General features: G+C 43.4%; 1 protein-coding gene across 4 annotated transcripts in view; it reads left to right on the top strand.

Moving 5' to 3' along the window:
• agap1 (ArfGAP with GTPase domain, ankyrin repeat and PH domain 1) overlaps window positions 1-21,426 on the top strand; it is a 683,413-nt gene extending 661,987 nt beyond the window's left edge. For all 4 annotated transcript variants that reach the window (XM_063051721.1, XM_063051720.1, XM_063051719.1 and 1 more), the window contains 2 exons: window positions 7,326-7,581; window positions 13,306-21,426. In XM_063051721.1, the coding sequence (XP_062907791.1) occupies window positions 7,326-7,581; window positions 13,306-13,536 (487 nt within the window). In that variant the 3' untranslated portion in view covers window positions 13,537-21,426. The remainder of the gene's footprint in view (window positions 1-7,325; window positions 7,582-13,305) is intronic.
• Window positions 21,427-21,644: the final 218 nt, after the last annotated feature.

Genomic DNA, 21,644 nt, shown 5'->3' with positions numbered 1-21,644 from the left:
TTTTAGATAGTCTGTGCTGATTTTATCGCACAATGGTTAGGGAAGGTATTACTAATTTTATTGCATTTTCTTTTTATATACTTTTTATGAATGAAGTATATTTTTGAAATATAAAAACTTAAATGTAAAGAATCAACCGCAGGTTTGCCCATAATTCTTGAGGATTATTACTTAGCATGTTCTGTTCTAACCAGTTGAATGCAATAATATGGAGATTTCAGATTAGCCAGCTCTCTTCTGTGTTTTATTTCACGCTACTGTCCTACTCAGTATGTCCAGCATTTTCCACTTATTTGTTTAATAAATTCACTGTTTTCAAACTAAGTCTGTTTCAATGACTGCTGTTATGGTTGCTTATTAAGACCAGACCAGATTGAAGTACCGGATAACACACACAAAATGCTGGAGGAACTCGGCAGGTCAGGCAGCATCTGCGAAAAGGAATAAACAGTCAATATTTTGGGAAGAGACTCTTCATTAGGACTTCCTCGGGATGTTGCTGCCTGACGTGCTGAGTTCCTCCAGCATTTCGTGTATGTTACTCTGGACTTCCGGCATCTGCAGAATCTCAGATACAGGAACAGTTTATGGTATGTAGAATCAGTTTATAGGTAGTTAATACAGAGATTTCTCCATGCTAAATCCAATTCTAAGGTCTGCAAGACGGCCAAAGTTTCAATACCACATCTGTAATCTCACCCACAGTTGTGGACTAAGAGTCAGATGATTGCTAGGTGAGAACAAAACAAGAGACTAATTGCATACCAGCTCTTCCTATCAAATCCCTGATGATGCCAGAGTGACAGGCTGTCAACTCTCTGCTATTATGTTGTGAAACAAAGCTTAGTCATTGTATAAAATACACAGTGACCCAGGTTTAGGCCTGACCTCAGGATCTGTGTGTGTGGAGTTTGCAGAATATTTCTGTGAGCATGTAGATTTCCTCCAGTTTCCTCTGACATGCTAAAGATTAACCATTCAACTGGTTAGGTTAGGTTAGGTCATTGTAAATGTTCCTAGTATGTTAGCAAATAATGAAATCTGGGGGCGTTGCTGTAAATATGGGGAGAATATATTACAGGGAAAATTAAAGTGGGAATAGGATTGCACTCAGGGCTGGCATTAACTAGATGGGCCAAAATAGCCTTCTCCTATGTTGTAAAGAAGTATGAAAAACAGGTAATCTTTGTGCAGTAAGATCCGACTAGAAGCAAAGTGATAAATGACTAGATCATGTCTTAGTCATGTTGTCGGTGGGATGAATATGAACCAGGAGACAGAGAGAACTCTGCTCTTCAAAGCAGGAAAATGGGATATTTTAACTTCAAGTTTCTATTTGGGTCTATGGGAGTCAGTGAAACATTAATTACAGCACCAGCTGCAAGATCAGGTTTCAATTTCTGATGTTGTCTGTAAAGAGTTTGTACGTTCTCCCAGTGACCACGTGGGTTTCCTCTGGGTGCTCCGGTGTCCTCCCACAGTCCAAAGATGTACAGGTTGGGATTAGTGAGTTGTGGACATGCTGTGTTGTTGCCAGAAGTGTGGTAACACTTGTGGGCTACCCCCAGTGCAATCCTCTCGGGTTTGATGTGACACAAATGACACACTTCACTATATGTTTTGACATACGTGTGACAAATAAAGCTCATCTTTAACCTTTCTTTAAAGTAACAAAAATTGCAAAGCAATAAGAGGCTTGGGATTGGGAAAAGAATCATAGATGGCTTTTGCTTTGTGCAAACAGAGTTTCTAATGTTGTACTGGCTAGAAGTTTGGGGACCAGCATTAAATGCGTTAAACTATCTAAGTTCAGCAAAGGGAATTGGGAGTTCACTAGAAAAATAGAAAATGGCGTTATTCCTGTACTTTATCATTTCCTGTACTTTATCATTTCCTGTCAACGCCTCCTGACGCACAGATACTCCTGTTCCTCCCATCACTTTATGTATATACAATCAGTCTATGTAGATAAGCTAACCTTATGTATTTGTTTTTATTGTCTTCTTTATGCTTCTTGTGTTTTTTTTTGCTGAATCGGATCTGAAGCAACAATTACTTTGTCTTCCTTTACGGTCATGTACTGAAGGGTGACAATAAACAATCTCGAATCTCGAACTTTTCAGGTTGATGTGAGAAAGAAGAAAGTAATTCTCAATGCAACGTAAACCGCCTCACATTCTTCAGACCCAATAATGCCTCCAAGCCATGTCATGAAGCACCTTTGTTAGCAAGCCTACCTTTGCTAAAATAGTGATTTTAATCTCATCACATTTCAAAAGTGAGGAAGGCTAAGGGGCAATCTAACTCAGTGATTAGGATCATTAAAGGTGGCCAGAGAGAAGAATTTCCTCTGTGGGAGGGAGCAGACACTGTACCGACTGATGATAGGGAGGACATCTTTGCGTGATGGAAATCAAACTGTGTTGTGGGCATACTATATTGGTACTGAAATTTGTGGCAGCACCTGTTGGCTGACCCCAGCATACCCTTGGGTGTGTTTGTTATTAATGCAGACAACACATTTCACTATATGTTTCCATGAACACGTGATAAATTTACTTGAATCATGAATCTTAAAATTCAGTCCCCTTCTGGCTGCAGAAGCCCATCTCGCTGACGGACCAAGATCCCTTTGCAGTTCGTGGAAACCTACTTCATCAGCATGTTTCTATATGTCGATAGGTTCTTGATTAATAGTTCATAAGTTCTTGATTAGTAAAATTAGGTCAAAGGTTACAGGGAGAAAGCAGGAGAATGGAGTTGAGTGGGATAATAGATCAGCCATGATTAAATGACAGAGCAGACTCAATGGGCCGAATGGCCTAATTCTGCTCCTGTGTCTTATGGTCTATGGTAAGGATAATAGGATACGTTCCAATCTGAGGTTGATGATGGTTCTGCCTAAATGTATTTGGACAATGGGCCCTGGCAAATGATTGAGCTCTGATCCTGGTGGCTCTGGTACTGCATCCTATCCCTTCGTTCTCTGCCAAACTTGAATGTTTGATTTGCTCTTCATCCTTTGCGTATCTCCTGCTGCATTCCATCCTTCGGATGAATATTCTTCCGGGGGCATCATTCCCTGATTACGTGGGATGTGCCAGAACACCCCAAAGGTGAGTTTCCCTTTTGATCCACAGGATAGTGCACGATGGCCAGCTGACTGAGCAACAGCTGATGCAAGGACCTGCACTGCTAGTGGGCATCATGTTATATTGTTGCACATCACCCCGGCCATGAACTGCTGTGTCTTTCTTATGACTGTGATGCGTCAGTGAACTGTTTCATAATAAAAGGGCCTAGGTGTAAAGTGAGAGCAAGGAGATTTAAAGGAGATCTGAGAGGTACATTTTTAATACTGAGAGTGGATAATGTCTGAATAATGCTGCCTGAGGAATTGGTAGAATTGGATACAATTACTACTTTTAAGAAGCACTCAGACAGATTGCTTGACTAGGCAGGGACAGAAGAAGTACAGACCTATTGCGGGTAAATGGTATTGGCACAGATGCACAGAAAGGTCAGCATAGTGTTGAATTGACCCATGATTTGAAATATCCTCTCCATGTCCACTCTCTCTAAGCCTTGCAATATTTGGTAGGTTTCAATGAGATCCCTACCTCATTCTTCTAAACTCCAGCAAGTACAGGCCCAAAGCCATCAACCCCTCCTCACACACTAACCCTTTTGTTCCTGGCATCGTTCTTCTAAACCTCCTCTGGATGCTCTCCAATGACGGCAGCACTTCCTTTGTTATATATGATATGTCCATTCACATGCAGAGCTAGACTACTTCGAATGAAAGGTGGCAACCAAAATATCTACTATGCAGAAGCATCTCTCAGCCGAAATAAAGATGTGAATGTGGGAGCTGAAGTAACTGATGTGGAAGCATTTAAGGGAAAGATGAAAAAGTGAAGAAGAAAAGAAAAAGCAAACGTGTTGATAGGTTGTGAAGTTGGGACAGGTGTAGCAGAAACACTAGCATAGATCAGTTGGGCTGAATGGCCTATTCTTGAAATGTAAATTCAATGTAATTTTCTAAATATAGAGGTTGAACACCACTTTCATACTGTACATTGAAATGAAAGCATTTTATGGTCCTGAATCCATTGCTGAGGAAGAGGGTTCGGCTCATTGTGTTCGGGATGGTGCTACAGTGTGGGGCAGGGTGGTGCTAAAGGAGTTGTAAAGTTTGAGAGCTGCATGCAATCCAGGTGAAGCTAAGGTCACTGGGGTGTCATTCCAACCCACCAGGAAATGGTGCACGGCTAATCCAGTTAATCTATTTACATTTGCATTTTAATTCGGATTAGAGTGGACACAAGACTGGATTACAGATAAGAGTGTAAACACAGCCTCAGTTCCTCAAAGTACAAATCCCCTTTAACCTTTCTGCTCAAGAGGACAAATAGAATGCAACTGTTAAGGTCACCGCAAAGTCAGCTTCCACCCCTTCCAAACCCAAAGCAAATCTTCTGTGATTCTCAGGGATAAAGAAAACTGGAGTACCCTCTTTAATTTTCTTTCTCTCATTACATCCCTCCCAGGCGCAAAGAGTACAAACAGCTCACCTGATTGCAAGTTTCTGTTGTCAAGTCATTGGATACCAGGTTATCTCTGTGAGAGGCACCTTGTGTTGACTTTGGCTTGTGCTCTGCTCTCTGGGCACTTTCAGCCTTCTCCATTGAACCAGCCTGTCCCAGCCCCATTTAGTCCACTTGCTGCTCCTTTCTCTGCAGGCCTGCACATCTTTTTTCTGATTCATTAACTTATCAATTCTCTTTTGCAATTCATTATTAAAACTGCTACTGTCTCTCTTTCAGGCAGTACCTTACAGGTCACAATAATGTATTGCACAACAAAACTTCCCTCGTGTCAGCTCTAGTTATTACAAATTACCTTAAATCTGTGACTTCTACTTACCAAACCCACTGGCACAGAAGGCAATCTCCTTATTTACGCTATCAAAACCCTACATGATTTTGGAAAATGTTCCCTTGCCCTTTTCTGCTGTGGAAGTGTTCTCAAGACTCTGGGCATACTAAGCCAGTCATTCCTGGTCTCCATGCAATATCTGCTAATTCTTCAGATTCAGATTAATTTATCACACGGACATCAAAACATACGGTGAAATGTGTCGCTTGCTTTAACAACTAACACAACCTACAGATGTCCTTGGCATTCTTTCTTCACACGTGTGTGTAGCCACATTCCAGGAAGGGTGTGGAGAATTTGGAGAGGGTGCAGGCTCACCGGGATGCTGCTCGGATTAGAGGGTATTAGCTATAAGCAGAGTTTGTTCAGACTTGGTTTGTTGGCTCTGGAGTGTTAGAAGTTGAGGAGAAGCCTGAAGTTTACATAATTATACAAGGTAGACAGTCAGAACCTTTTTCCTAGGGTAGAAACGTCATGTACTTGAAAATATAAATATAAGATGAGTAGTGTTGAAAGTTTAAAGATCAGATCTAAGAGGCAAGTTACTTTAACAGAGAACAATAGGTGCCTGGAATGTGTTGCAGGGAGAGGTGGTGGAAGCACCACAATGGTGGCATTGAAGAGACATTTCAAAAGGCACACGGACAGGAACAGGAAGGGAACTGAAGGATATAGACCACATTGTATGCAGATGGTTTTATGGCGGTCAGCACAGACATAGTGGACTGAATGACCTGTTCCCATATATCCTGTTCATACTTTCTCCTCGTTTCCCTTGATTCCACTGACAATATGAAATACATCTACGTCCTTCTTCAATGTATTTAATGACACAGCCTTCAGCAGCAAAGGGTTTCACTGATTCACCACCCTCTGGATGAAGGGGTTTAGCTTGATCCTGATTCTAATTGGCATATCCCATATCCTGAGGCCACGATCCCTGGTTCTGGGCTCCCCTGCCATTACAAACATCCTCCCTGTTTCTAATCAAACAAGTCCTATTTCTATGAAGCCCATTCTTCTCCAATTAAGCCAAAGCAACAATCAGATACGAAGACCAAAACTGCACACAAGACTCCAGATGTGGCCTCCCCAAGGCCCTGTGCAGATGGAGCGAGACATCCTTGTTCTCAAATTTTCTTGCAATGAAGGTCACTGTATCATCAGACCTTGAATCTCCTGTGCTGACTCTCATGAGAAACATTTTGTAATGTTTTAAAACACCCATAATACGAATTTGTTACCATCACAACCGATGCCTCTTCTTATTGAGCAAATAATCAAATACATTGTTTTACTTGAAACAGCTTTTCAACTTGTTCTTTCACCGTTAACAACTTACATTCACCCCAGATCTGCCTGTTCTGAAGCAATTTAATTTCTGTTTTCTTTCCCACCAGACTTTAATCTGCTCTGCCTAACCATCCTGCTGAAGTTTGTTCTGTTCTCCTCAGTAAGCTTTGTGCCATCTGTACACAGCTGCAGGACCCACTGATGTGCCATGGGGTTGATACAGATGTGTGGATGAGCTGGCTGGTAGTTGCTAAGTGAAAACATTCCCGAATTGCATTCTCACACAACCACAAGTTCAATGAAAAGAATCATGTGTCCTTTTCCATAAACCTGTTAATAAATCTGTTGCTTGTAAATCTTGAAATAATAGCAATTGAACATTTGATATTAACACTGTCCAAATCCAATGTTTCTTTTAAATGTTGCGGGGGGGGGAATGTGGGGTTTCATTTATAGTCCATCTCTAATTTGCACTGGAGAAGCAATCTTCTTCCCTGAATTCAAAACTTTGGAGAGATCGCAATAGTATTCCAAGTTACTTGATGAAATGGTGACCCATGCACCTGTCCTTTCATGTTAGGTACCAAACCGCATCTTTGAGAGATGCCACTCTCCAATAGTGCACAGTTACTGAGAAACATGTACAGTAAAATTCATTCAATCTGGTATCATCGGGGCTTCAGTAGTACAGACTAGTAGATTTCCTACTATTAAAACCCCAAACACATCATCTGTTTTTTTAACACGTTGATATAAATTTCACACTGAGTCTGGTGAAAGGGAAATACACAGGCACTCTGGAACCTGGCTCTGGCCACAAACAGCCCACATTCCTGACTGCTGCTACTCTGGCCCACGCACGGTCCGTTACCTGGTCCCAGACACACTCTAGATCCTTTGCTCTGATCACACATTCCAGGTTCTTTCCACTCTGTTCTCTTGGCTCTTATTCCATATCGATGAGTGAGCCAGAGGCCAGATTGTCAGGATTTATGAACAATGGTATTTGATGTAAATAATCAGGCAAAATTTTTACAAGGAATTTTTTTTTACAGAAATTGTTTTACAGAATTTATCTTTCTCTGTACACCTAGGGAGGAGAAGGAGCGCTGGATCCGTGCCAAGTATGAACAGAAGCTCTTTCTGGCCCCACTCCCGTGCTCCAACGTTGCCCTGGGACAGCAGCTGCTGCATGCCACAGCCGAGGAAAACCTGCGGACAGTCATCCTGCTCCTGGCCCATGGTTCCAAGGACGAAGTAAATGAGACTTTCGGAGATGGCGATGGACGCACGGCCTTACACCTAGCCTGTAGGAAGGGGAATGTAGTCCTGACACAGCTACTGATCTGGGTAAGTCTGTGATCCAGCAGCATAACTAGAAGAAAGGCACGTTGTTATCGCATCTTGCAAGCTCAATGTCCCAAAGCACCTCACACCCTGTTCTGACAAAGGGCCTCAGACCTCAGGTGTTAACTCTGATTCCTTTCATTGTAAAGTAATCCCTTCCCAACTCAGTCCTAAATGGTAATCTCTTTATTCGATGCTTCCTTGTTCGAGACCTTCATAGAAAACTGCCTGTTACCATCTGACCTCCCAGTTCTTCTCAAAATGTTTTTACTGTTTCCAGTGAGTTAAGAGAAGACAATATTAAGGATAGTCAGTTGATCAGGCAACTGAGTGAGGCAGCTTTTCAGATGGATGATCTTTATTTTCCCTCACACAGTTATGGCCTGGTTTGCTGAGTGTTCCCAGCATTCTGTGTTTTATTTCTGATTACAGTAGCAGTGTTTTGCTCTGTGGTTGTTGTTGTCTTTAATGAGTACGAGTCAGCCTTAAACAGTATCTTTAAAGAAGATAGCCTTTTCATTTCAGCAATCATTCTCGTAAAGCACACTAACACAGAGGCCACCAGTGTGCTCACTATTCTAAATGAGATCTGAATGAGTAGCCTAAGCAGATGATGTATGCTTATATTTTACCCCCATACATTATTTTCTATAGCTATCTTTAACTGGGCATTTTAAGAAGTGTTTTGGAAATTCAGCTTACGCCACACCTACTGTTTCTCCCTTACCGAACCTGCCAGTTGCATTCTCAGAAACTTGATAACACTTCCAACATGATTTCCCTTTTGTGCACTGTGCTGACTTTCCCTAACGATGTTGCAAGTGCCTTGCATGTCCTTCAGCTGAATTTTGACAACACATGCCAGGCTAACTGATCAATGATTCTTTTTATTATTTTATTTGGAGATCCAGCACAGTAACAGGTCCTTCTAGCCCAACAAGTCCACGCTGCCTTACTTATACCCATGCAACCAATTAACCCACTAACTAATACATCTTTGGGATGTGAGAGAGACCCAAGGCCCCCACATGAAAACTCACATGGTCATGGGGAGAACATACAAACTCCTTACAGACAGCAGTGAGAATTCAACACAGGTCAAATGGCACACTGCAAAGCGATGCACTAACCAATACATTATGATGCTACCCTGTGTTGGATTCTATCCATTTTTCCTTTAGCAAAGTTATTATATTTGCTACCTCTTAATCTGCTGGAAACATTGCAGAAATAATGGAATATTATTACCATTACATCTGCTGTTTCTATGGCCATTTTCTTTCAAACACTGAAATGCATGCTATTGGTCATAAGCACTTGTCTAGCTGTAATCCCTGTAAATCCTCCTGTCTTTTCTCTGGAATAGAAATTCATTTTAACGTCCTTGTCATTTGACTAATTTTTGGTGTATCTTCTCCGCTGAAGGCAGAAACCAAATATTTGTTTAGTGCTTCAACCATTTCCTGCTGCCTCTGTGGGACATACTGTTTGCTTTCTATCTTTTTTTAATACTTCTTGCCAATTTATCTTCTCCCATTTTATTTTGGTCATTTGTTGCTGCATCGTAAAACTTAGCCAAGCCACAGGCATACTAAATGTACTTGACAACATCACAAACTTACTTTAATTTAATGTCATCACTAACCTTAGTTAGCCAAAGATGGATCGCTTCTCTTGTGGGCTTTATATTACTCAATAAAATGGACATTTGTTGAGAATTCGAAATATTTCTTTAAATATTTGCCATTATTTAACTACTGACAAGCCTCTTGATCTAATGTCCCCATCTACCTTATTGAAAAATATTCCTCATATCTGCATAATTGGCCTTATTTCAGTTAAAACCCTTAATATGTCAATGTTCAGTGTCTCTATATCAGTGCGCACAGTTCTATCCGATTGTGACCACTTTCCCTGGAGGATTAGCAATTAACCCTGTCTCATTACAAAAAGGTGAGAAGTAGCCCGTTTCCGAGTAAATTGCTCAGGCAAGCTGACCTGAAGTCATTCCATGAACTTGTCCTCCAAGCTCTTTTTGTCAATTTGATTTGCCTGGTCTTTATGAAGAATGCAATCCCCTATGATTATAGTGTGACCTACTGCTACCGGTTTATATTTTTATTGATGCTTTTGGTGACAGAGCAACCGTCTCCCACCATAGTCAGTGTTTTTTGTCCCTGTTTTCTGTAAACTCCCTGTACCCCATCCATCACCCTTACCTTATGTAAGTCATGTAACATCAGATCCGTACATTAACCCGTCCTTCAGGAACACCCCCAATTCTATCCCCCATCCCACATTAGCTTAAAACCCTAAGTGCCACTATGCTACATAATGCACATAAAATGCTAGAGGAGCTCAGCAGGTCAGGAAGCATCTATCAAAAGGAATAAAGAGTTGACATTTTGGGCTGAGGCCCTCCAACAAGACCTGTGTACAACTGTGCTTATGTATTCACCGGGACAGCAGATTAATTGATCCCACCCTGAACTGTTCACAGTGCCTTAGAAATCAAAACCTTGTTCCTTCACACTATTTGTCGACACATTTAACTTTAAAGACCATTCAGTTTGGGGTTTAAAATTTTAGGCAGAGGCAGGATTCCCAACCCTGGATGTAATCTTGAGATTTTAAGTTCATCATATACCCTGGTCACACTAACAATGTGTGGCGATGTGAATTGTCAGGACAGGAACTGTTTTTTCCAACATGTTCCATCCTGTACATTTGGTCAGTCTTATGTAATACTTTACTCCAACAAGGTGCTGCTTGCTATATCATTGATCTTTGCTTCAGGGATGCTGTTTGATCCCCAAATAGCACCTTGTAGGAGTGAAGTACTCTACAGTATTGCCAAGATCACCAACACTGCCTGAGCTGCTGAGTTCCTGTAGCAAATGCAGATGCTAGGGTCAAAGCAACACTCACAACACACTGGAGGAACTCAGCAGGTCGGGCAGCATCTGTGGAAACGATCAGTCAATGTTTCGGGCTGGAACCCTTCGTCAGGACTGAAGGGGGAAGGGGCAGAGGCCCTATAAAGAAGGTGGGGGGAGGGTGGGAAGGAGAAAGCTGGTAGGTTCCAGGTGAAAAACCAGTAAGGGGAAAGATAACGGGGTGGGGGAGGGGAAGCAGGTAGGTGATAGGCAGGAAAGGTGAAGAAGGAATAGGAGAAAATACAATGGGTAGTAGAAGGAGGCGGAACCATGAGGGAGGTGGTAGGCAGCTGGGGGAGGGAGCAGAGTGAAATTGGGATAGGGGAATTTCCTGTCTATCCCCTCCCTGCTTCCCCTCCCCCACCCCTTTATCTTTCCCCTTACTGGTTTTTCACCTGGAACCTACCAGCTTTCTCCTTCCCACCCTCCCCCCACCTTCTTTATAGGGCCTCTGCCCCTTCCATCTACGGTCCTGACGAAGGGTTCCGGCCCGAAACATTGACTGATTGTTTCCACAGATGCTGCCCGACCTGCTGAGTTCCTCCAGCGTGTTGTGAGAGTTTCTGTAGCAGATTGCTTTGCTCCAGATTCTAACAGCTGCAGCCTCTTGTGTCTCTGGGTTACTATTGGCCTGACTCACTGGCCATGATGTGGTTTGAACTGTTGTAGAATGAAGGGAATATTTGGGAAACAGCAACTGCAGTAGAATTTGATTCAGAATAAGAAAACATTAGGGATAATGGTATTGAGAGGACTAAAACGTAAAAGCAAGGATGTAATACTGAGGTTTTATAAGGCCGCGCTTGGAGCATTCTGAGCAGGTTTGGGTCCCTTATCCAAAAAAGGATGTGCTGACATTGAAGGATCCAAAGGAGGTTCACGAGAATGATCACAGGAATGAAAGAGTTAATGTAATATCAGCATTTGAAGGCTATAGCCCTGTACTCGCTGGACCTTAGAATAATGGGGTGGGATCTCACTGAAACCTATCAAGTATTGAAAGACCTAAGTACAGTGGATGTGGAGAGGATGTTTCCAATTGTGCAAAAGTCTAGGACCAGTGGTCACAGCCTCAGAATACAAGGACGTCCCTTAAGAACAGAGATGAGGAGGAATTTCTTTAGCCAGAGGGTGGTGAATCTGTGAAATTCATTGCCACAGATGATTGTGGAGGCAAAATCATTGGATTGCTGTATTTAAAGTGGAGATTGATAGTTTCTTGATTAGGAAGGGCATCATAGGTTACTGGAGAGAAGGCAGGAGAATGGGGTGAAAGGGATAATAAATCAGCTATGATCGAATGGCAGAGTAGACCCACTGGGCCTAATTTTGCTCCTGTGTGTTATGGTCACTGGAAACACCAGAATCAAGAGAGATAAAATGAACCACCAGGTTAAATGGAAGAGATACAACTCACAAACAATAACAAGAGTGATAAAGTGCTCCGATGCTGTGAGGCATGTTGGGACATCTGAAGTTGTGAAATGCACCATAATAATTCAAATCTGTCTTTCCATTTTCTAAAAAAATTGGGAATGTGTGTAAATAAAACAGGCAGAATAAAAGGGAGCATGATTGAAGGCGGGCCTCCATTGGAAAAACTGTACAAATGTAATCTTAAAGAAAAATATTGAGTAATTATAGAGCCGCTGATTAAAGTGGAGGAATTGAGAGTGAGTCAAAGAAGGGAGATTGAAAAATCTAGAAGGATGCACAAGGTTTCTTGCTCCCAGTATATTACTAGAATGTGACTAGACACTGGAAGCAAACCCAGTGGTAATTTTCAAGTGCAAAATGCTAAAGGAGGGGGAATACAAGGTGATAATGGGAATAGCTGAGAGTTTATTCAAAGAGACGTACCAGGATGTAAAGCCAGCTTCTGATTCTCGAAGAAAATACAGGTTGTCCCCAGATTCTGTTCCTGATTACTCTTCGGAACCCAGACAATTCACAGGCTGGAAATGCTGCCATGAACCAAGCAGAAGATGCCTGTGGCCCCACAGAAGCTGACAAATCCATAGCACAGGTCTCTCAAATTCTCACTTATATGCCCAGGCTGTACATCAGTTAGGCATTGATAATCTGTGGAGGACCAGTCATAGAAAGAGTTAAAGAACACTAAATGAGCTTGCTGCACTAACAGTAAGAGGATGGTTAAGGCAGAATAAAGTACATGTTAGAACAGCTATGATTAAACTGGGGACCAAGTGAGTGGCTAAAATTAGTGCTCTGTTTCATTTATCAAAGGGATGATGAAGTTTGAAACTTGAATCACCAGATTTGGGTGGAGAATTAGGAACTTTGCAAAATTTGTCAGCCAGACTTGATCCTGGGGGTTGAAGTGTTTTGTGTGGGAGACTAGGGAGGCTGTGCTTTTATTCCCATCTTTACACCTCCTGCCCCACTGCCTCTCTAGTCTCTGGAAAGAAGATTATCCCTAAGAACTGATGTTCGCAATAGGTCTCAATGTGCAGTGCAGACACATGGGATTCCTAGCTCTGATAAAGAACCCCTTAGTAGCAAGTGCTATCTCAGTCTAATTTAGTGATAATACCTTAAAGTTAGAACTCGGGCATTGTGTAAAAATCTGAAATATGCTGCCCAAAACAAAGTGGGAGTGACAGAGAGGTGAGTGAGTGTCAGGTGAAAAGAAAAAAATGTAAGGTTGGGTTTTGTTGAGTAAGAGCAATGATGTAGTAGAGTTAGCAGGGTGGTGGAGTTAACCTCAAGATCTAATTGAATAGACCAGGCTAGAGTAACTATGTGCTAATTTTCATTCTTGCCCCTACAGTACGGAGTGGACGTCATGGCACGCGATGTTCACGGAAACACTCCACTGGCCTACGCCAAGCAAGCAATGAGTCAGGAGTGCATTGACACTCTCCTTCAATACGGCTGCCCTGATGAACACTTTATTCTGCTGGCGACTCCCAATCTATCCAGTAAGACCAACCGAAACAACAACAATAACAACAACAGCAAAGGCAGACAGATGGAGTTGAAACTGCCCACTGTCATCTGAGCAAGAGTTCAAGTATTTAGAGAGCAGCACTGAACCTCTCCCTTTACAGCCTCATATCTGTGAAACCTCATTCCACTCCTGATTATGTTCTCGAAAGGATGCAAAACCATGAAGGCCTGACAAAAATGGGGGAGGGGGGGTTGAAAGAGGGAGGGGGGTAAGAGACAAGCAGCCACAAATCAGCTGATTACCTGAATGGCATGAGGTCTTGTGCAGATTGACTGAAAAAAGCAAGATGCAGCACGCATCAGGAATTGCCCCAGTTCGAGGATAACAGGTGGAGACTATGATCTGTATTAAAAGCTCATGGCCCAACTGGGTCAACAGGGCAGAGGACATGGGGAAAAATTGGAACTCTGGACGTTGACAATTAATTGTCAGTACATTTCACCTCTACCAAAACAGGTTGATTCAGCTCTTCTACGAAGGGCCCCCACTGACATAAATCAGGTGAGAGCGAGGAGTTTGTCAGGTTTGAAGCTCCAATGATGGTATGTGTCAAATCAGTTGTGGCTAATCTGTCCAGGGAGAATACTGGCTTCATTACGCTTGTATAGTTGAGTTCTTCCAGCATTACCACTGTTTAATAGAACATGATTAGTCATCATAGAGGAAAGCATATTAGCTGAGGAGGTAGTTACATGGCACGGTTCAATGACTGCTTGGATGTGATTGCAATGTTCGCAGGAGCAGCACATTATCTCAGTCATGCTCCTTCTAGTCCTCTGAGCCCTCCTCCCTAAATCCATTGTCATAATTTAGTGTCTATTTAATTTTCAGTCCTCTTCCTCGCCTCTCTTCACGATGCAGCCTGTTTAGTAAACGGAGGCTGCTAGTTGCGAAGGGTCAGTCAGGTGCTGTGCTGGGAAGCAGAACTGTACCCTGTGTGTGATTAAGCGGCTGGAAGCCTTGTACAGTGTGCTCGCTTGGAAAAAGAAAGGGGATTGATCAGTGCTAGCCTCATCTCACAGTCACGGCCTTTCTGACCTGCACTACCATTGGTAGCTTTTTCCAAAATGGATAGATTTGCCACCTTGTTTTGTGAGGTATTTCCAACATGGTTCTCTGTCCCATCTGTAAATATAATGTAAACTCTGATGCTATAGTATTTATATGTTGTACATAATATTGTTCATTCCATTGAGATTTTAGCCTTTTATTCTGGAGTGGGAAGTGGGAGGGGATTACTTGAAACTCAGATTGGATTTCTGTATACCAGCCACTCTAAAATGGGCACTCGTGTCTGTGAGTCACACTACTGGCTGTGTGTTGTTCTGGCTTTTTTTGGGGGGTGTCTGTTGGGGGGGGGGTGTCCGTGAATGGGAGCAAACTGTGAGAATGATTTGGGCCACTGATGCACAATTTAAACTCCAGTCATGTTTACACTCCAGCGTTGTCCAAATAGGAGCTATTGTTCCAGTTCATTGCATTAGTTCTTTGGCTCTGAAATTATTGTGTTTAATCAGCAGAACTCCAGCAGATCTAGGGTTTTTAATTAGTGCTGAGAGAAAATAGCAAGTTACTCACAGGCCTTCCTCTGACACAATTGGGCCTGGTGGTTAACTGCTTTGTACAGGCTGGCATTGGTTTTCCAGTGCATGGTGTGAGCCAGAGTCAGGATCTGTATGGAATTCCTAGGGTTCACCGGGAGGATAATTCCCCATTCCAGCATTCCAGGACGTTCTCTGTGGAACCCACTGCTGACAACCCAAAGCAATGCTGTGCTTTTATTCCCATTTTATGCCCCACTGCCTCTCCTCCAGCCCCACCCCACCAAACACCTCCACCTGAGTGATTCCCCTCATCTGGAAGGGAGGATCGATTTTCACTGACTGAGGGCTTTCTTGTCCTGACACTTGAACCTGTACTGCTGGAGCTTTTTGATTTGTGCCCCCTCCACCTCATATCTTATCACCGAGGCACACTGACAGAGGCAGTGTTGGGTGTGCTCCACTGTTTCCCGTTCTCACTCTGAAGAGGGAGCTGCAGGCGTGGTAAGTCCTCGCTGAAATCTGCTCACAATATTACATCATATGTCTTTCCAATCTGCTCCTGCTCCATTCTGTACTGGCAGAAGCTGGTGTGCGTGTGTGTCTGTGCTGCTTGGTTGCAAACCGTACTACATTGCAGAGTATATTGCTGTTGGATTCTAAAGGAAAATACTGTGGGAAACTCCTACAAGATTTCTGGCAGTAAACAGTTCCCCGTCCATCCATCCCGAGGATCTTTGCAGTTTATTCACATCCAGATTGGCCTAAAGCATGGAGGCTGGAGTCATCCAGAATGTCAAAAGCTGTACCAAGGAACAGCAGCAAAGGGCAGCCATGCACATTGCTAGACACAAAATTGACACACATTACATGTAATTGGTTAACAGTGTGTGTGGGCTTCAGTAGCCCAGTTCCCTCAGTTTAGATTTAAATCCAGTTCTTCTTGATGCCTAGTCTCCATTTTATGATAAAGTTGACAGCCCAAGTTTATTGAGTATAATAAAAAAAAGGGGGAAGCAGCTTTCCTTTAATTCCCTTTTTTTTTATAACAAATGGTTAATATTCTGGGATAAGCTTCACAGATTGAACAACCCTTCATGATCACTGTCAAATCCAAAGCATTAGGTGACTTCTGAGTCATAAACATAAAATAGTACAGGCCCTTTGGCCCACAGAGTTGTGCTGAACATGTCCCTACCTTAGAAATTAATAGGCTTACCTATAGTCCTCTATTTTTCTAAGCTTCATGTACCTATCCAAAAGTCTCTTAAAAGACCCTATCATATCCGCCTCCACCAAAACTGCCAGCAGCCCATTCCACGCACTCACCACTCTCTGCATAAAAAAATTTACCCCTGACATCTCCTCTGTACCTATTCCCCAGCACCTTAAACCTGTGTCCTCTTTTGGCAACCAGTTCAGCCCTGGGAAAAAGCCTCTGACTATCCACACGATTAATGCCTCTCATCATCTTACACACCTCTATCAGGTCACCTCTCACCCTCCGTCGCTCCAAGGAGAAAAGGCCAAGTTCACTCAACCTGTTTTCATAAGGCATGCTCCCCAAGCCAGTCAACATCCTTGTAAATCTCATCTGCACCCTTTCTGTGGCTTCCACATCCTTCCTGTAGTGAGGCGACCAGAACTGAGCACAGTACTCCAAGTGGGGTCTGAACAGGGTCCTATATAGCTGCAACATTACCTCTCAGCTCCTAAATTCAATTGCATGATTAGTGAAGGCCAATACACCATATGCCTTCTTAACCACAGAGTCAACCTGCGCTGCTGCTTTGAGTGTTCTGTGGACTCAGACCCCAAGATCCCTCTGATCCTCCACACTACCAAGAGTCTTACCATTAATACTATATTCTGCCATCATATTTGACTTACCAAAATGAACCACCACGCTTATCTGGGTTGAACTCCATCTGCCACTTCTCAGCCCAGTTTTGCATCCTATCAATGTCCCGCTGTAACCTCTGACAGCCCTCCACCCAATCCACACCTCCAACCTTTGTGTCATCAGCAAACTTACCCATCCCTCCACTTCCTCATCCAGGTCATTTATAAAAATCATGAAGAGTAGGGGTCCCAGAACAAATCCCTGAGGCACACCACTGGTGACCGACCTCCATGCAGAATATGACGCTCTTAAACCACTCTTTGCCTTATGTGGGCATGCCAGTTCTGGATCCACAAAGTGACATACCCTTGGATCCCATGCCTCCTTACGTTCTCAATGACTCCTTTCTTGCATGGGGTACCTTATCAAATGCCTTGCTGAAATCCATATACACTACATCTACTGCTGTTCCTTCTTCAATGTAGTTAGTCACATCCTCAAAAAATTCAATCAGGCTCATAAGGCACGACCTGCCCTTGACAAAGCCATGCTGACTATTCCTTATCATATTATACCTCTCTAAATGTTCATAAATCCTGCCTCTCAGGATCTTCTCCATCAACTTACCAACCACTGAAGTAAGACTCACTGTTCTATAATTTCCTGGGCTATCTCTACTCCCTTTCTTGAATAAAGGAACAACATCTGCAACCCTCCAATCCTCCAGAACCTCTCCCATCCCCATTGATGATTCAAAGATCATCGCCAGAGGCTCAGCAATCTCCTCCCTCGCCTCCCACAGTAGCCTGGGGTACATCTCATCCAGTCCCGGCAACTTATCCAACTTGATGCTTTCCAAAAGCTCCAGCACATCCTCTTTCTTAATATCTACATGCTCAAGCTTTTCAGTCTGATGCAGGTCATCACTACAATCACCAAGATCCTTTTCCATAGTGAATACTGAAGTAAAGTATTCATTAAGTACCTCTGCTATTTCCTCCAGTTCCATACACACTTTCCCACTGTCACACTTGATAGGTTCTATTATTTCACGTCTCATCCTCTTGCTCTTCACATACTTGTAGAATGCCTTGGGTTTCCTGCCCTCCATAACCCCTTTGGGCTCTCCTAATTTCCTTTTTAAGCTCCTTCCTGTTAGCCTTATAATCTTCTAGATTTTTAACATTACCTAGCTCTCTAAACCTTTCGTAAGCTTTTTCTTTTCTTCTTGACTAGATTTTTATTACAGCCTTTGTACACCACAGTTCCGGTACTCTACCATAACTTCCCTGTCTCATTGGAACGTACCTATGTGGAACTCCACACAAATATCCCCTGAACATTTGCCATATTTCTTCCATACTTTTCCCTGAGAACATCTGTTCCCAATTTAAGCTTCCAATTTCCTGCCTGATAGCCTCGTAATTCCTCTTACTCCAATTAAATGCTTTTCTAACTTGTCTGTTCCTATTTCTCTCCAATGCTATTGTAAAGGAGGTAGAATTATGATCACTATCTCCAAAATGCTCTCCCATTGAGAGATCTGATACCTGACCAGGTTCATTTCCCAATACCAAATCAAGTACAGCCTCTCCTCTTGTAGGCTTATCTACATATTGTGTCAAGAAACCTTCCTGAACGCACCTAACAAACTCCACCCCATCTAAACCCCTTGCTCTAGAGAGATGCCAATGGACATTTGGGAAATTAAAATCTCTCATCACAACAACTCTGTTATTATTGCACCTTTCCAGGATCTGTTTCCCTATCTGCTCCTCGATATCCCTGTTACTATTGGGTGGCCTATAAAAAATACCCAGTAAAGTTATTGACCCCTTCCTGTTCCTAACCTCCACCCACAGAGACTCCGTAGACAATCCCTCCATGATGTCCACCTTTTCTGCAGCCGTGACACTATCTCTGATCGACAGTGTAATGCCCCCACCTATTTTGCCTCCCTCCTTGTTCTTTCTGAAACATCTAAAACCCGGCACTTGAAGTAACCATTCCTGTCCCTGAGCCATCCAAGTCTCTAATGGCCACCACATCATAGCTCCAAGTACTGATCCACGCTCTAAGCTCATCCACTTTGCTCACACTACGCCTTGCGTTAAAGTAGACGCATCTCAAACCATCTGTTTCAGCGCGTCCCTTCTCTATTACCTGCCTACCCTCTCTCACACACTGTCTCCTAGCTTTCTCCATTTGTGAGCCAACCGCTTCTTCCCCAGTTTCTTCAGTTCAGTTCCCACCCCCCAATAATTCTAGTTTAAACTCTCCCCAGTAGCCTTAGAAAACCTCTCCGCCAGGATATTGGTCACCCTGCGATTCAAGTGCAACCCGTCCTTTTTGTACAGGTCACACCTGCCCCAAAAAAGGTCCCAATGATCCAAAAATCTGAATCCCTGCCCCCTGCTCCAATCCCCCAGCCACGCATTTATCCTCCACCTCATTCCATTCCTCCTCTCACTGTCGCGTGGCACAGGCAGTAATCCTAAGATTACTACCTTTGTGGTCCTGCTTCTCAACTTCCTTCCTAACTCCCTGTAGTCTGTTTTCAGGACCTCTTCCCTTTTTCTGCCTATGTCATTGGTACCAATATGTACCATGACCTCTGGCTGTTCTCCCTCCCACTTCAGGATATCGTGGATGCGATGTGAAACATCCCTAACCCTGGCACCTGGGAGGCAAACTACCATCCGCATTTCTTTCCTGCGTCCACAGAACCGCCTGTCTGACCCCCTAACTATAGAGTCCCCTATCACTACTGGCTTTCTGTTCCTTTCCCTACCCTTCTGAGCTACAGGGCCGGACTCTGTGCCAGAGGCATGGCACTGCTGCTTCCCCCAGGTAGGCTGTCCCCGCCCCCCCCAATAGTACTCAGGAGTACTTATTGTCAAGGGGTACAGCCACAGGGGTACTCTCTAGTACCTGACCCTTCCCCTTCCCTCTCCTGACTGTGACCCACTTGTCTGTCTCCCGTGGCCCGGTGTGACCATCTGCCTATAACTCCTTTCTCTCACCTCCTCGTTCTCCCTGACCAGACGAAGGTCATCGAGCTGCAACTCCAGTTCCCTAACTCGGTCCCTTAGGAGCTGCAGCTTGACACATCGGGTGCAGATATGGCCGTCTGGAAGGCTGGGAGACTCCAGGACCTCCCACATCTGACACCAAGCACAGAAAACCGGCCTCACACGCATACTTTCTTTCCGCAATGAAGACAGGTAAACCTACCTCGCCTCGTTACTGCCTAAGCCCATTGAGCCAAAGCCCTACCACTCTGCTACCTCTCACTTCACTGCCCGCTGGATATGATGGTCTTTTTAAACTTTTTCTGCTCTGCTGGCTGACGTCACACACCTGCGCAGTCTTGCATCTCTTTTACCCTGAGTAGTAAAACTGCCTTTGCTCCGGAAATCCTTAACCATTCCTGTCACAGCCTTCTTGCTCCGAATCTTTAACCTACTTCAAGATAAATCCTTCCCTCTTATATAACTCTCCACTTTCCTGTCATCTATTTGCCTACTTAAGAGTTTCTTAAATGCCCCTAATGTATCTGCCTCTACCACCAAGCTTGGCAGGTGTTTCACACACCCACCATTCTCTGTGTAAAGAAATTAACCTTTGATATCACCCCCATACATTCCTCCAATCACCTTAAAATTATTCCCCCTCCCTGCACCTCCACCTTCCAAGCACTTGCTGTAATTCTCCCGCCAAGTCCGGACTCATTGTATGAAAACTGTTTTATCCCTCTGAGCCATTGGCCCAACTCCTTGTATTTCTTTTTTTTTCTCAAAATAGTCTCTAAGCACCCCCCCCCCCCCCGCCGCACACCGTCGATTATTGGTCGGACAATCTGTACACATAACACAGCCGCATTAACCAAGTCATCGGTCCAGCATTCCAGGAACTCCACTGTAAGATGTCTCCAAATGGAAGCAGTGTGTAAAAGCAGCGCATTGCCAGTGGTGCTTCGTCATTGAATTATTTTCACACTTCAACAACATCCAAGCAGCTTATTTGGATTGCGATTGTCGGATTACTGGGGGTCTACATGTTCAGCATTGCTGTTTCGTAATCCCCGAGTTTCTGGTTTGTTTAGGGATTCCAGCCCTAAAGAGTGCCAAGCCTAAATATAAACGTATTCCTAATCGTGCTTTATAAACTGCGCCAGAATTTACAGTACCTGGAATCAGTTTATCTGCTGTTACACTAACCTGGAATGTATCTGTAAGGAACTGTTAGCTGTTGGTTGTTTCTCTGTGTAAATACGTACATGATGGATACTGTCCGAATAAATGATTTTGTTTAATATTACCTCATTTTGGCAGTTCTTGTTTTGCAATGACTAGATGCTTTATTTATATGTTTCTAACAAAAAAAGCTGTGTGCTGTTGCCTGTATTTTACCAGTGGAGTTTATTAGGCTGAGTTATGATTGACCATACCAGTATGTATTATGATTTTGTAGGTCAACTGTACAGTACTCTGTTAAAGACTGTAAAGTAATGCAAGGAGACAAATCTCTGTAATTGTAAAATGTCTCTTTTCAATAAAAAAAATCTTGATATGTTGCTTCTGGAGTGTTTGGTTCCATTAAACATGGTGGTGTACACACAAACAATCCACAGGTTACAGCAGAGTTCATTTCCTGAGAACCCATTATAACCCAAACTGGGCTTTAGTGGGAAATGAACAGCAGTTCGTGTGAAAAGGGCACAGAAACAGCCATGACAGGAGAGCGAGTCGGCACGGGAGAGCAGCCCCAAGCCA

The sequence above is a fragment of the Mobula hypostoma genome, chromosome 6, assembly GCF_963921235.1.
Source record: "Mobula hypostoma chromosome 6, sMobHyp1.1, whole genome shotgun sequence".
Classification (NCBI taxonomy): domain Eukaryota; kingdom Metazoa; phylum Chordata; class Chondrichthyes; order Myliobatiformes; family Myliobatidae; genus Mobula; species Mobula hypostoma.
This window is presented reverse-complemented; position numbering and strand designations above follow the sequence as displayed.